Raw genomic sequence first — 16,312 nt, 5'->3', positions numbered from 1 at the left:
TTTAATATGTAGGTGGCTACAAGCATTGATTCAAGATCAGCACAACCAAGGAGAGTGGGAAAATAGCGTTCAAGGCTCTATTTAATTTGTAAAAGAATTCTTTAAATTATTTGCAATATATTTGGAAAAGAATATATTTAAATGTATTTGTAAAAGAATTCTTAAATTTCACAAACAGAGATTGCACATTACCGGTGAATTTCCTTTCATTATATTTTCTTGGGTATTTAGCAATAAGGGTGGAGGGAAAATGTTCCTGTATAATCCCCTTGATCAAAAAAATAGACACATATGTGGGAGTTCCCATCATGGCTCAGCAGAAAAGAATCTGACTAGCATCCATGAGGACACAGGTTCAATCCCTGGCCTTGCCCAGGGGGCTAAGGATCCGGTGCTGCCGTGGACTGTGGTGTAGGTCGCAGATGCGGCTCGGATCCCGAGTTGCTGCGGCTCTGGAGTAGGCCGGCAGCTGCTGCTCTGATGAGCCCCCCTAGCCTGGGAACCTCCATATGCTGAGGGAGCGGCCCCAGAAAAGGCAAAAAGACAAAAAAAAAAAAAAAAAAAAGAGGGGAAGTGTCTATTGAAACCCTAATATATGCCTACTGCTATCAGACATTGAACAAAAAATACACAAATACGAACATAGACCGCACGGACCCTGCCCACAAAAGCCTCAGATACCAAGAGCTGGGCTGGTACTAGCACAAGGATGTGACTAAAGAGAGAAAAACTACAAGTTCCCAAGAAAAAAAGAAGCCAGGTCAATGGAGGTCTTTAGAAACACATTTTCTTCTTAGTTCATTGCACAGCCATGTCCTAACTCTGTAATCTAGTTTTCTCATTATGTGCAAATAGAATATAGTTGAACTTCAAATGGGTGTATTTCAGTCTCTTAGACTGGCGTGTAAGCCACTCTTAAAAAAGGAGCCATTGAGGTGGGGGGAGTGTAATTTTCTTATTCTCTTGCTGGGCCAGCGCTGATGCAGTGAAGCGTTTTCCGTGTTAGGAAACACGGTTTGCAATTTACACTAGCGCACTCAGAAAGGCTCCAGATTTTTTTCCTTTTTATTTTTTGGCCATAAGGTTGTTTACAAAATGCACTGTTCTTTCTAGAAAGCACCAAATTGGTCCCCTCGGATTAGAAGCATTCTTTTATTTTGGTGTCTGGAGGAGTTTGAGGCTTCTTTGGGGACATAAACAGATCTTCCTGGGACACGGAAAAGAGGCTACGCTAACTAAGTCACGGGGGGTGTGGGAGGCTGCAGAGATCACCAGGGGTGGAAGAGGCCCCGCATAGGCACAGGCCTTCCCCCAGCTCCCCCACATACACAAGCCTTGAAGATAACAGCCCCAAAGCTGTGCTGTTCTCCTGAAGCAATCAAGGAGCTTGCACATTCCCTCCGTGGGAAGACTATAAAGTGTGGCTGTGATGATGGAGGAATTGGTGACATGGAGAAACGACTAAGACTCTGTCCCCAATGTCCTTCGGTGAGCCTCTTTTACTTCCTCTGTTTTTGCTGTATCGATCCTGATCAATTCAGACTGAGCTGGAGTCCCAGCAAAGCCCAGGCCGTGTGACCTTGGGCTTTTAGGCAAATTCCCTGGGCCTGTTTCCTCCTGGGGAGAGAGGGGGGTGGAAGATGCAGTGGCTAGGGTCTCCTACAGTGGGAAGGATCCCTCACTTTACCCGTGACCTTCAGGTCCCCTTGGTGTCGATGAAAAATACTGTCTGCTCGGAAGTAGCAGGGATATAAGTTCCCATACTGATTCAGAAATGCCCCGGTCCTCCCTCTGAGAAGATCCCCTCTCGGGAAGAAAAAAGAATTCTCTTCCTCCATTAAAAAAAAGGAAAGAAAAGAAAAAGCACTCTCCCCATTTCCCATGTGCAGCAGCTGAGTGTACAGTGTGATACATACAGAAGCTTCTGGAACCCCCTCCCACCACCAAGCAGCCAAAATTCAATCCTTACCAGGTTTTTCAGTTTACTTTTTTTTTTTTTTTGGCTACATTAGAGCTTTGTCCTCCCAGGAGAGAAGGGTCTTCTCTCCCATCACTTCACGACTCATCCATTCCCCCTTCATGCTCATTTTCGTTTTAAAACTGAGAAATCCAGAGTTGGGTCCGCTTCTCACAATCGGATTTCATCTTTGCACTGCTCGAAAAATGCACACAGCAAAAACCTACGTGTGCTTGGTTTATCTTTGTGCCTTGGGCATTTTCATTTTGCCCACACCCTTCCTTGCAGGCAGGAAGAGAAAACGCAGGGCTGGAGGGCCGGGCTCCATCTCGAGAAGGCTCTAGACCTTTGTGCTCACTGCTCTTTTCTCGATCCATCCAGTAGGCTGAGGCCCTTCGGGTTTTGTACCCATCCCTTCCCTTGCAAGGCAGATACAGGCTTCTAGCCGATGGTCTGCTTGATTGTCTAAACCACAGGTAAATGGTTTCCTGTGCATTTCTCAAAGTAAGTGTTGAGCAAAGGAAATGAAATCAACCTGTTTAATAATCACCAATTTGCCCTCCACTCCACTCCTTCAAAAAGGGTTTTAAAGGCAGGGGCAGTTTAACATCTTGGACATTTGCATTGTCAATCTTAGCTTCAGTGAGTACCAGCCTTAAAAGCCATCTCCACTTTAATAAAATGTGTAACTCTTTCTTTTGAAAAAATACCTGCACTCTTCCTTATGTAAGAATGGAGGAATCCACTCAAGACCTTAAGATAGCTTGTTTTCCTTTCTGCCTATTAACGGCCCCTCAATCTAAGGCTTGGCTTTTACCCACCAGTTTAAATAGGTGTATTCAAATGATTGAGAAGTTATCAAGGACTCAAAGCTAAGCCCTGGAGGTGAGCCAATTAAATCCTACTGGATTTTAAACAGCACCCATTTCATCCTTGTCCCCCTGGTGTCCTTCAAATCCAACAGTTTTTCATTATCTAAATTGAGAATTCATCTTAAGTCCTAATCATGCATCCCAAGTACACCGATTTCATAAAAGCTATTTTAACGACTTAATTCCAATTGGAACCAGCCATTAGACAGAGGAAGCACAGCTCTTGAATCCTTTTATAAAGCAGTTATTAAAAATGTTAAATTTTCCCTTATCTCACAAGATGCATTCGCAATTGGCTCAATACCCCTGGCTGTTTGACACCTGAAACAAAGAGTGTGCCTGTGAATCACCACCACCTTCGGGTTCTTGATCAGGTGTGCAAGAGATTCAGTGCTGGCTTAACCCTTTTTTAAAAAGAACTGCAAATTTATGTTTATCAAAATTTTCATTCAACTCTGGATAGTAAGAATTCCATCAGCCTAAAAAAAAATACAAAAAAACCAAAAAAAAAAAAAAAAAAAAAAAACCCCATCTCCCGGTTACCTAGCATAGACGCGAGGTATTTCAAACCTGGATGAAACCCATTTGTGTCTAGCATAGACGAGAGGTATTTTAAACCTGGATGAAACCCATTTGTGTCTAGCATAGACGCGAGGTATTTCAAACCTGGATGAAACCCATTTGTGTCTCCGGAGAATTTACCCAAATTACCAGATGTCTGTCACCTCCTGCTTCCCAGCGCACCCACTCTTTTGGCCCTTTTGCCAAGGTTTCCTCTGAGGAAGCCGCTCCTTTCAGAGACCAGACCATCACACCAGCCACGTTTTAAACTTTTTATTTGCATATTAAAAAAATTGTGCATTCCAATAATTAAAATCATTTGAACAAAAAAAAATGGCACTCTGATTAAACTGCATTTTACAGCCCGCAGGACACCTTGGACCAGCTCGCTTTTTACTCTAAATTCCACCCAGCTTCCTCCTTCACCAACATGCAAGTTCTTTTCCTTCCCTGCCAGCCACCCAGGCAGATGGGAGAGGCAGGCGCGGCCTTCGTGTCAGTAGTTCGCCATTCTTTGATGTGAAAAGGGGCAGCACAGTCATTTAAACTTGATCCAACCTCTTTGCATCTTACAAAGTTAAACAGCTAAAAGAAGTAAAATAAGAAGGCAATGCTTGTGGAATGTACAGTGCATACTGGCGGCGCGCGCCTCATTACGACTCGCCTGCTTGCTTCTCCTGTTCAATCGCTGTGACCGGAAAGAAAAAGACAAAAAGAAAAAGAAGATGGAGGAGGCTGACGAGGCGAATTCAGTATAGCCTAGGATAGGAGTCCCGTACTTTCGTTTTAAAACATCTTTATCACAAAAATTCTCCAAGGACAACTGAGGCAGCCCATCATGCGATATGTGCATGAACCTGAACATGTGTAAATATGGTCTGTTACACATTCCATTAGGAAATTATTAAACCCCTGTGTTTGTTGGCTGCAAAACGCTTTTAAATTAACCTTTCCAAGCCATATTCATCAAAAACCTGTGGGCTCCTCCCCCGCACACCCCGCCCCCCACCCCAATTCTTCTCCCAGCCCCTCCCAAGCTCTCCTACCCGCCCCGCCCTGGCTTTTTCTTAAAGGGGGTGGGGGGGGCTTGCTTACTTTCTTTTGAAGGCAGTGGATTTTTCTCTTGCGTTTCTGTCTTCTTCAATTTCGACTTATCGAATTTCTCAATCTCAGCCATATCGGGTTTGTCAGACATGGTTGCAGAGGACGCTGCAAAGGTACAAAGCCAAGAGGGAGGTTGACGGCGAGCCACCCACCCTCGGCTCTCCGGGCCCAGAAATGCGCTTCTGCCCTTGCCTCTCCCGCCTGAAACCCCAACTCAGCCTCCTTCCGCTTTCACTCTGGGCTAAAAAAGATCTTCCTCTTTCTACAGAGAAAAAAAAAAAAAAAAAGAAGCCTCCCCCCCCCGCCCCACCTCCTTTGAGTATTTCAAAAGGCCGGGGACCGAGCCGAGGCTCTTCTAAGGTGAGATAAACTCTCACATTTGGAGGCTGTCTCTTTCGGAACAATGAAATTAAGCCTTGTGGCTCGTTAACTGCAGCGTTTCAACTTCAGAGAAGAGCGTAGCCGTTTGGCGTTTAAGGGCAAGAAAATCGAGTAAAACTTCTTAAAATGAAGCCACGGTGGCACAAAGCGTTTCCATTTTCTATCCACGGCCTCTCTCCCAAAGATGCGGGCTGCCCTGCTTTCTTCTCTAGTCACAAAGGCGGCAGCTGCTGCCGGGCGCCGCCGACCACCGCCCTACCCGCTTCCTCCCTCTCTCGCTCAACAATGCAGCCAGCCGCGCACAAAGCTGCCCCCGCACCCTCTGGATCAACCCTGATCTGCATTTCAGAGCCATTCGGCTGCACCGCACACATTGCCCTGCGAGAAGGACCTTTGCAACATTTCACAGCACAGCCTCCAGCCGCCTTAAACCCCAACAGATGCAGCCCACGGGGCTGGAGGCAAAACGGGATTGCGAAGCCCCGCGCTTGGGTGGGTGTGAGCTGGAACAAAGGATCTTTCTGTTCCTATTAATCACCCGCCTAAGAGGCAAGGCAGAACGCCTTTGGGGGAAGGGAAAAAATGTTCCCTTCGAAGCTGCATAGCAAAACGCCAGTTTTCACTTAAAAAAAAGAAAAAAAATCACCGAGTTCCCGACCCGGCTACCCAGCATCTGGAAGGGTTTGGCATCCCCAAGCTCCCCAAAGCAGCCTTTTCCCGGGAGGACGACTCAGGCTCGGCTGTGGGGATGCTGGCGGGGAGAGCGGGCGCGGGGCAGGAAGGGGAGCGGAGGGCAGGAGGCAGGGGCCCCGGGGCTCACCGGAGCGAGGCGCGAGCGAGAGGAATCCGGTCTACGCAGTGGCCGCCGCCGAGTGCCGGGCGGGGCGCAGTGGCTGTCGCTATATGCGCGCTCCTATGTAAATGAGGTGATGTCACCCGCCGGCCCGCTTAACCCCTTCGCGCCGGGTCCCCGGAACGGCGGAACGGCGTCCGGGCCCTGCCTGGCGTTGAGGGGGAGGGGGGCTGGGCCCGGGGGAGGGGGCGCCACCCGGCGTCCACCCGTGCACCTAACCGCAGTGAGGGTGAAAAATAAAATGCGTGTAGCCCACCCTGCAACGCTTCCTTTATAATGCATTTTCCCCCTTCTCTGTTCTGTCATAATGGATTTTTGCAACAGCCGCGCAAACCTGCTCTTGGGCACCGGAACCTGGTAACTAAGGGCCTAGGTGGTACCTAGGGGGACAGGCATTCCTTTACTGCGTAGCTGCAGTAAAGGAGCATCCCCAAGGCGGGGTGCGGTGTCCCCTGCCCCAGGGCCTCGCCCTCTGCAGGGGTGCGATTCCTGTGACTCAGCTTTGAGGCCAGGGGAGGCCCTACGCCCCACCCTGGCCCTCTTTGTCTCCTTACTTGCATTCTCCTAGACTTGGGTGGGAGCCAAAGCACCCTTAAGTGATTGGGGAAGAAAAAAAAAAAAAGTGTTACATGCATTTTTTTTTCATCGCTAGCACCCAAATCAAATAACTGGAATATCTGCTGGTTGGCAGTTCATTTCTCAGGAGTATAGAGAGCCCGTCGCCTCTCCCTGAGAAAAAAAAATAAGTCAAGTTCAAGCTCTGCTGTTGCCTTGCTGCCTGGACAAGGAGGAAGTTCTTTTACTTCTGCTGTTCCTTATTTTCCTGAATTATAAAAGTGATTGCGAAGGAGGCCCCGGGTGGAAGGCCCAAGACTGCAATCGCACCATCTCTAACACCCGAAGATGGAATTTAAAAGTCGAACTCCGTATTGCGAAGGGAGGCTCTTGAGCACGATTCCATTTTGAAGCGCGCTTCTGAGTCACGTCCGGAGACGCGGGAGCTCCAGGGGCCGAGGAGCAGTTTTCAAAATGGCCCCTGACTCTGTCCCACGAGGGGCCCTTCCCCCGGCAACTTAGCTGCCAGTACCCGGCGGGGGGGGAAGGGGAAGGGGGGGTGGCGGCTGCCCGGGGCCTGGGGAAGAAAGAAGAATCAGGTGGTGACTGTTTTTTGGAGGAACAGCACAATACGCTCCCTCCCTGCGTCCTCAGAAAATGTTTCCAGGAGCCCCTCGCTGATCGTGTTTCTGGCAGAGGCTTCGGCCGCCCTGGGGATTAGAAGCCGTTGTGCGAGAGACCCTGACGAGCCCCAGCAGGAGCATCTTCGACTTCCCCATTTCTTCCACGTGGACTTCCTTCTTCTGGGGAGGGAGGGGGAGGGGGCTGCGGGCAGGGGCAGGTGACAGTCTGGGTTCCTGGGTTCCTGCTCCACTGGGCGGCTGCCATTCTGCTCTCCGAATGGGGAGGGGGGGGGCCCACCGGGCCTTTGGGGGCAGGCACAGGATGTCACCTCTGCGGTGACACATATCCCCCTGAACCTCGGGCCCGAGAGTCCACTTCATGGTGGAAACTCAGCAAAGAGCCCACAGGGTGGACTTGTGGCCCCCGTGCAGCTGCCGGCTGCTGCGTGCTGACACCAGCTCTGCCAGGTCTGGGGAGTCCATTTCCCCTCACCCAGCTGCTGTCAGAAATCTCGTCTTTTCAAAGGACTGTCACTAAGTTCCCCAGCGTCTCCCCGAGGCCTTTTCCTCCGCGAGGGCTGGAGGGCTGGAGGGCTGGGCCTTGCCGAGCAAGTCTCCAAAGGCCATGCAGGCCTGGCGATTCGTAAATGCCTGGAGCATTTTTCTAGTTGGCTAACCAGCAGCCCTCCTGCTGCTGCGTTTCGATTTGGATCTAGAGAAAGGGTCAGAGAGGGAGGCAGCTGCTGAAAGGGAGAGAGGCTGCCATGTTGGGCTTTGCCTGGCTGACTTGCCAGAGGTTGGAGAGAGGATGGAAAAAGCGGGATTCAGCTGGAAGCAAATGCAAACGCGGGGACGAGGCCTAAGAGTTGTGGGCCCCGGGCCTGTGAATGAATCTTTCCAAGAGGAGTTTGCTCCTCTGTGAAATGGGATCATTGAGTGCTTCAGCCGCCCACCCTGGGCGGTTGCTTCTGACAGCGTGTGACCGTATGGTTCTTGGTTTGCTTTGTATTGCTGCTGTTAGTATTATTCAGGATGGAGGGGTGAGAGACAAAGAATGTTTCTTGTTTGGAATTGATCGCGAATGTTAGATGTTTTTATACTAGTTCTTGCTCTTATGAAGTTTCAGGATACTGAGATGTTCCTGAGATCTTTGGCGAGGTTTCCAGCACATAAGAAATAATTCCGGTCAGGCATTGCAATAGGGGCTTTATGTTTGTTTTCGCCTTTCATGCCCACGGCCTTTCCATAAGGAGAGGTTTAAAGATGGAGAGACGGGGGGCTTAGAGATGCCAGTAGCCGCTCTGTACTATTGATGGTAAGGGGTACAGGAAAATCTTCACCCCTGGGCCCGGAGTCTGCGCCCAAGACTCACCAGGAATAGCATGCGGCAGGCTGTGCTTGCTTTCCCACAATGCCTGGTGCCTAAGAGTTGCTCCGTCAACAGCAAAAGACAGCTTGGAAAGGCCTGGCTGCCCTGAGGATGGTCCTTGCACCCGGCTGGGCCCTACTCAGCACTGGTGGTTCCAGCCCCCGTGCTTTCTTCTCATTAGTCCTTTGAGTATTGAGGTTTCAGGGGTCCCTCCTGCCTCCAGGAAGCTGGCGTCTCTAAGTGCGTTAGCATGTGCTAGGCGACCACTGGAGGTGGGAGGTCTCAAGCCCAAGAAAAGACAGGCTTGGAGGGACAGAAGGTGGGCAGGGTGGGCTCGGGGCTCTCTGGTGAAAGGTGAGTAGACAGCCCACCTGGCCCAGGCCCTCCCTTCCTCATCGCGGGGGCCAGAGACCCTGTGAAAACTGTGCCAAGAGAGTCTGCAGTGCAAGGCGGCCCCCTGCACGCCCGTGCCCAGGGAACCAGGAAGCGGTGTCAGGGCACACTGTGTTTTGTGTTGCTTTCTGCGGTGGCCCGGGGACAGATCTGTAGCTATTTCCAAAAGGCTGGGGAAATAGCCCTTGGAATCAGAGCTCCGGAAAATTCTTTTTGTTATTTTTAACCTATTATATTTTGTGCGGAGCCCTGACCGGAGAAGAGGAAGAAGAAGAAGAGGGACAAGACCAGGCTCCCGACTCTGCTCTCGGGGGCCCAGGTCCCTGTGCCTGAGTTTCGGGGCCTCCCACCACCTGCCCCTACCTGCCTCAACCCACCGGCCCCCCCTGTGAGCCTGCAGGCTCCATCTGTTCATCCAAATCCCCGGAGAGACACAACCCCCCGGATGACAGGGTGACGATATTTAGTGAACTGGCCACAGGGCAGACCCTTTGTTAAAGCCTCTCATGCACAGCCTCTGAGTCTAATCTCACCCTGTGCCGTGGCTACTCATGTCCCCATTTTACTGCTGAAGAAACTGAGGCTCAGAGAATTTAAGCAACTTGCTCAAGATCTAGCTCCCCAGGCCGCGTCCTCCCCTGGAGGCCCATCTTGGTAGCTCCTCGCTGTACTCAATGCACCGGAACAGAAGGTGCCCCCAGCTAAGGGGCTAAAAAGGAGGGGATGGTACCAGGAGCCTGGAGGAGAGTCAAAGAACATTCTCGAGCTCTTCAGACCCTGCGGTGCTAACTTTCCAGTCCACTTTGCGGCTTTGGTGGCATCTTAGCGCCAAAGGGAACTTGACAGGGGGCTCTCATTCAACCCAGTTCCCTATTGCGGCTTAAATTCGCCACTGCAACATCCCCTCCAAGTGGCTGCTCAGCCTCCTCACAGCAAGGGCAACGATAAGAAGGCAGAGAATCTTCAAGAAGATGCAGAGGGTGAGGAGTAGCTTGTTTGTCTGGGGCGTGTGACAGAATGAGAGAAACTGACAGGAAATACTGTGGGGAGTAATGTGGGGACCAGACTGTGTAATAACAATCAGAACAATAAGAACAACCACAACAAAACCAACAGAAGGAGCAATTATAACCATAATAATAGCAAACCTTTTTTGAGAGCTTACTATATATATATATGGGGGCGCTTTCCATGGGTAATCTCCCCAAACCCTTGCACACATCTCTGATAGAGGCATTTTAAGGTTCCCCATGTTGCAGATGAGGGAGTCCTGGAGAGAGAGAGAATGTACCCCAACCCACACAGTAAAAGCCTGAGGCAGGTTTAAACTCACACTGGGTGGCTCAGAAGCTGCCTCGTTTAAACACGACACTTTTCTAGAATCCTGCACGAAGGCCTTTCTTTAGACTTTTATTCTGTAGGCCACATCAGGGTAAAATTAGATTCCATCTCAAGAAAACATCCAAGGTTTCCATCATTAAAACTTTTAAGAATGTGTATCACAGATCATTAAAATCAGATATTTGCCTGCTCCAATGTTCAAATGATTTTATCAGAGAAACCTAATCTGCTCTCTGCCTCCTCTCACATAGCCCGATGCCCGCACAACAAAGGGGATTCTTTATCTTGAACACTGGTAGTTTCGCAGAGCTTTTCATTACTCTAATATTTTCCCCAGCAGTCATTCATATTACAATGGTTAAAGAAATTAGTGGTCAAATAACATATTGAAAGGGGAGACCTTCTGTGTTAAAAATGACCGTCTTTATTCCGTTGTGAAGCAAAATTATCATTAGCAAGTAGTAAGTGTTGATATATTTTAATATGCGACTTCTGTGGACGTCAAGGCTGTTTTATAGACAACAATTCTCAGGTCTTCAGCTGAAGGTAGCTAATGGCTTTATGGGAGGAACAATGAAGCACAGGTGGGCAACAGGCACCTGGCCCAAATTGGAGGTGACACCTCACATGGTCCCTACTCAGCCTTCTTGGCTGACCCTGATGATTCCCCCTCCCTGAGGCTGGTTTCTTGGGCCTATGACCTGTGCCATCATACAAAGACCCTCACTTACAGAGGCCCTATGCTTGGCTTAATGCTCTGCCACCACCATCTTGAAATTCTCAATAATTTTGAACAAAGGGCCCCATGTTTTCATTTTGCACTGTGTCCCCAAGTTATGAAGCCATTCCTGCCCCTTTCATCCTCATTCCCTCTGTGCCCCGAGTGCCCCTGGCTTTTCCTAGGACTCAGGAATGGACTAGGACTCAGTTCCTAGGACTTGACTCATCTGTCTCTTCCTCTGTCTAGAATGCCCCCTCTGATCATTCCCACCCAGGCTGCTCAAGTGTGAAAATTTCTGAGTGTGGGCACAGGACAGTTCAGCCTCTCCACGCTCTGCTAAGCTTCAAGCTGAGCCTAGTTGCCCTGAAAGCGGGTGACCTGTGGCAGTCACCACCTTTTCCTAGGACCTGTGCCAAGTGCACACACCAGTTCCTTTCCCTTCCCTTCTGCCAGGTTATTTATTTCCTCTCCGAGGGATCAGCTTACTTGCACATCAGAATTGACTGGCACGTACCAAGGCCAATGAAGGAGCAAGTCTTTACCAGCATCTCCACCCACTCCCCCAATTCTCTCTGATGCCTATATTCACAGGAGCCTTCTCAGGGAAAGAATCCCATTGACATAATTTCCATCAAAGCAAGAAGAAGAGGATGTCACCTTTTCACACAAAGCCCAAATATGGGGCAAATGAAAGCACCAGGAAAAAGGTAGTTGAGTTCTACGTTTATATTGTGCAATTTATACCAGGAATGAATTGTCTCAGTAAAGATTATCTGATATGGACAAATGGGATTCATAGACACTATGGTGAATAAATCTCACTTTAGATAATAGCTTCAACTAAAGATTTAAAAGTTAATCAAGTGTTCCCGTCGTGGCGCAGTGGTTAACGAATCCGACTAGGAACCATGAGGTTGCGGGTTCGGTCCCTGCCCTTGCTCAGTGCGTTAATGATCCGGCGTTGCCGTGAGCTGTGGTGTAGATTGCAGACGCGGCTTGGATCCCACGTTGCTGTGGCTCTGGTGTAGGCTAGTGGCTACAGCTCCGATTCGACCCCTAGCCTGGGAACCTCCATATGCCGTGGGAGCGGCCCCAAAGAAATAGCCAAAAGACAAATAAATAAATAAATAAATAAATAAATAAAAGTTAATCATATTCTTCAAAAAGTTAAACAGTGAATTACTACATGACCCAGCAATTCCGCTCCTAAGTATATACCCAAAAGAATCAAAAGCACATTCTCAAATACTTGCACTTTTGTTCATAGAAGCACTATTCCATTAGCCAAAAAGTAGGAACGATCCAAATGTCTACTGATGGACAGACGGATAAATGAAAAGTGATCTAGCCATACAACGGAATATTATTTAGCCATAAAGAGTAATGAAGCACTGATGCATGCTGTCACATGGAAGAACCTTGAAAACATGCTAAGTTAAAAAGCCACATATGAAAGACAACGTATTGTGCGATTCATGAATCATGAATCATGAAACATCCAGAATAGGCAAATCTATATAGAGAGAAAGGAGACAACATGTTGTCAAGGAATTGGGGAAGAGGAAAAGGGAGTGATGACTTAATAGCTACAAGGTTTCATTGTAGGGTAATGAAAATGTTTGAGAACTAGTTAGAGGTGGTGAATGTACAATGCTGTGAATGAACTGAATGCCACTGAATTGTTCACTTTAAAAGGGTTACTTTTACTTTATATGCTTTTTAACTGAGCTTTTTAAATGAAAGCGAAAAAAAAAAAGTGAATCATAGTCCCATTTCCTCACAGCCCAGTGTCTGCTTATGAGAAAATTGGAGGGGAGTCACAGGGGAGTGAGCTTCTGGGTTCCTAACTTTTTTTGTGTGCCAGGGCGATTAGATTTGAGGAAGCATATAGACCCTTTCTCAGAATTATGTATGCAGAAAATATAAAACCTGGGATCACAAATGAAAGCAATTACATTTCCCATCCAGTTAAAAGTTGTGAACATTGTGATGTGGGAATACACATGCTTTTTTATGCGTTAAATAACACAATCTGGTAGTAGGTCTCATATCCAGCCTAAATTGAAGACTGCTGAGTGATTTCTGTTGTTGATACAATCACAGGAACTGCGGAGGACAGAGGTGCCTTGCCGTTATGGACTGAACGTTTGTATGAATGTGGTTGTCTATAAGCCACGAAGCGGGCCCTCACAGGAACCCAATCTGCCTGCGCCTGGATCTTGGACTCCCCAGCCTCCAAAATGGTGTGAAATAAAGGTCTTCTTAAGCCACCCACCCTATAGTACTTTGTTATAGCAACTCGTGCTAAGAGATTTGCCTACCTGCCTACTTGAAGGTAATGCTAAGACCCAGTTAGAAGTTAACAAAAATAAAGATGCATTTTTCCCCTAAATTTATGGATTCTCTCCAGAGATCTCTTGAATGTCTGTGGACCCCAATTTATCAAAAAGAGAGCTCTCTTGAATTAGAGAAGTTACCAACAGGGTTTCTGAGACAGAATGGAAGAGATGGCTTGGCTACCAATAAACCATTTAAACCAGTGAATACCTCCGCTTTGGACATTTAATTGACCATTTCTCCCTGCGTGCTAAATTCTGCATGGCCTAAATTCCCCAGTCTAGAGCAGCAGATTACCTAAAAAGGTTTAGGTACCAGCTCAAAGGAACCAGCACATTGGACAAAAGTTGGGGAAAGGAAAAAAGAACAGACCAGCTTACAGCTTAAAGGTGTCACCTTACATTCTGGGCTTTAGTAATTCTTACGTAATACAACTGGCATTTATCTGGTATTACTGAACTTTATTGGTGCATTTTCTCATTTTGGGTGTCATTTTATCCTTAAAGCACCCATATGCAGATAAAGCGGATAGGTACTGGTATCAATCTCTCACTCAGCACAGAGAAGTTTAGTGACCTGCCCAACGGTACTCAGCTGGTGAGCAGAGCCAAAAGCAGAAACCCAGACTCCTTGCTTACAACTGTGCGCCTCTAGTCCTTTAGGCACGGTTTTAGGTCCTGGAGCTCAGATAATGGATACCTCAGGGGAAAAAAAAGAAAACAAATATATATATATTCAGTCATTTATGAAACTCAGTCTCAGGGCAGTATTATAACTATCTGTAGGATGACTGCTTGGTGCTAAGAGTTGTTCCCATCACTAAGCAAACAAGAGCACACTGGGTTTTGTGGTGGTATTGGCAGTGGTGGTGATGCCAATGTGTTTTGTTAGTTCGTTTTTGTCCAAGAACCCATTTCTCCCAGTTGAACCTGCATGCTTGGCTTCCAAAGACTTACATTTTCCTCATTCATGAAAATGGCTTTGCCAGATATATTTTACACACACATCTTCCCCCCGCTCCTCATTTTACTACTTATGTTAACTGGCACCAAGAGTGAGCATGCATTTGGACTTAAGTCTTTCTATTTTTCTATCTACATACAGACAGGGACATAATTTTAGTTTGGGCCTGCAGGAGATATTTTAATGTCTGAATTTTGTATTTTGTACTCTATGGCTATGTTTGCAGAAATGCCTCACTTTTTTAGCTTAAATCCTAGCTCTCTGGTTTTGCATCAGAAAGAATGTAGCTGGTTTTGGTCCCTGGTTCCGGTTCCAGAGAGGGAGCTTCTAAGTTTTTGGCATTTCCCAAGTTTTTTGGAGTGTCTTTGTTATTCCTGATGGGCCCCTTGGACCGCATCTGATTGATGATGATCATGAGGTGACGTGGACAAAAGTTGCAAAAATACAATGACGAATTCCTGTTTACTCATCACTCAGACTTATCGGTTGGTAATATTTTGCCACATCTGCTTTATCATTCTCTTACTCTCTAAATCCCCATCTATCTATCTATCTATCTATCTATCTATCTATCTATCTATCTTCTAAACCCTTCGAAAGTTAGTTGCAAATCTGACATCTTTTACTCCCCATACTTGATGTGCGCTTACTAAGAACAAGGACCCTGCCCGGCATAGCCACTGTACAGGTACCAGTTCTAGGAAACGTCACCTTCTCCAACCCTCTCATCTTATCTACAGACCTGCTTCACATTTTGCCTATTAGCCTGATAATGCCCTCCAAACAGTTTGTTTTCTGATCCAAGTGCCAATCCATGAGCCTGTTCCATGTTTAATTGTCAGGTCCCATTAGCGTCTTTTAATTTAGAACTTCCTCAGCCTCGCCTGGTGTTCCATGCCACGACTCCTTGTGAAGACAACGGGCCAGTTGTTTTGTGGAATTTCCCTTGAATGAGGTTTGCCTGATGTTTCCTCATGATTAGATTGGGGCTTGGCCTTTTTGGCAGGAAGGCTGCACGAGAGATGCTGTGACCTTCTCGGTATCTGGCATCAGAAGGCGTGTGATGTTGGTTGGCTCCATTATTGGGGATGTTAACTTTGATCGCTTGATTGAGGTGTTCTCTTTCAGGCTCCTCCACAGTGAAGCCATTATGTTTTGAGACATGCTGTTTACTGCATCTCTGTTCCTTACATGGTGCGGATATTTCGGCAACCTTTGAAAAGACTTCTTAGCTCAGTAAGGCCACAGACTGGGTGTCTTACAAACAACAGAAATCTCTTTCTTATAGTTCTGCAGGCTGGATGTTGAGATCAGAGCACCAGCAAGGTTGGGTGAGGGTTGTCCTCAAGGCCACAGACTGCTCATTGTGTCCACGTGGGACAAAAGGGCTGGAGAGCTCTAGGGGGTCTCTTATAAGGGCACTAACCCCATTCCTGAAGGCCCCACCTTCTGACACCGTCGCACTGAGGGGTAGGATTTCAACATATGAATTTTGGGGAGCTACAGACTTTCGGACTATAGCACTCAGTAATGGTGGGATTAATTGTAAGCTCCACATGGTAAATGACTCTCCCCACTGTTCACAAACCCAAGCAAGATCCTGTGTGGCACTGAAACACATGGAGAGAGCACATCAGTGCCAATCCCACTCCCAAGTAACTTAGGTGTCACTTGAGCAATACCATAGTATCCAGGCTGTACCCTGTTTCCAAAGGAGATAACTTTTAGAGATAAAACATGGCAGATAGACTTTCACGAAGTGGTTCCATGACGGTCTTTTTCTATTAAATGCTAGAGAATGGGATCATGGGGGCTGGTCACTCAATACACTTGCCGAACCTTGTAGGATATAGTTCACTGTCAATGGACAGACCAGGAAGTTGGAGGCTGCCCTTCCGCCAGGACCTTACTGCAGTGTGGAGAGGCTCAGAGGGTCTTGGACTAGCCTGGCATCAGGTAGATGTTTGCAAATCATCTGTTAGCTGAATCCACCTGTTCTGCTGGGGGATGTGCACAGATCAGGCGATCTGTGGCTGAGAATAACAAGAACGAGGCTCACCTAGGGAGGGCTTGCCAGAGCCAGGCGCTGTCCTGCATGCTTTGGCATCCCCCTCAAGGCCAGCCTGCAGTGAACATCCATCTTACAGAGGAAGAAGATGGGGCTTAGAGAGGGAGACCAACCATTTACTGTTGAAGCATCTGATTTGCATTTTCCTCCCTCAAGCAGGGACGGTGAGTAAGGAGAAGGTGAGATTTCAGACACTGCAAAAATCATTCACTGG

The 16,312-nt window shown here is 47.7% G+C and overlaps 1 protein-coding gene and 1 long non-coding RNA gene across 3 annotated transcripts; one reads left to right on the top strand and one right to left on the bottom strand.

Annotated features, from left to right (window-relative positions):
* On the bottom strand, positions 3,649-5,795 carry TMSB4X (thymosin beta 4, X-linked). Of its 2 annotated transcripts, XM_005673406.2 has the most exons (3): positions 5,696-5,795; positions 4,486-4,599; positions 3,649-4,078 (listed from the first exon to the last, which is right to left on the bottom strand). In XM_005673406.2, exons 2-3 carry the CDS (start codon positions 4,583-4,585, stop codon positions 4,044-4,046), a joined length of 135 nt encoding a protein of 44 aa, XP_005673463.1. In that variant the 5' UTR covers positions 4,586-4,599; positions 5,696-5,795; the 3' UTR covers positions 3,649-4,043. The 2 variants fall into 2 exon arrangements, with proteins under 2 accessions (XP_005673463.1, NP_001038020.1); NM_001044555.1 differs by lacking the exon at positions 5,696-5,795 and having other exon boundaries at positions 4,044-4,078; positions 4,486-4,585.
* LOC100511794 lies at positions 5,908-13,884 on the top strand. The gene is made up of 3 exons (XR_002340577.1): positions 5,908-9,648; positions 11,322-11,437; positions 12,834-13,884. It is a non-coding gene; the product is annotated as an uncharacterized LOC100511794 (long non-coding RNA).

The sequence above is a fragment of the Sus scrofa genome, chromosome X (genome assembly GCF_000003025.6).
Source record: "Sus scrofa isolate TJ Tabasco breed Duroc chromosome X, Sscrofa11.1, whole genome shotgun sequence".
Classification (NCBI taxonomy): Eukaryota; Metazoa; Chordata; class Mammalia; order Artiodactyla; family Suidae; genus Sus; species Sus scrofa.
The sequence above is the reverse complement of the archived record's forward strand: the minus strand, read 5'-3'. Positions and strand labels throughout refer to the sequence as shown.

Excerpts from the sequence above, each read along its gene's own strand:
- TMSB4X (XM_005673406.2), bottom strand. The coding sequence starts at position 4,585 with ATGTCTGACAAACCCGATATGGCTGAGATTGAGAAATTCGATAAGTCG. Across the intron at positions 4,079-4,485 it reads TCCACTGCCTTCAAAAGAAA|CGATTGAACAGGAGAAGCAA; the intron begins GTAAGCAAGCCC and ends TTCCGGTCACAG.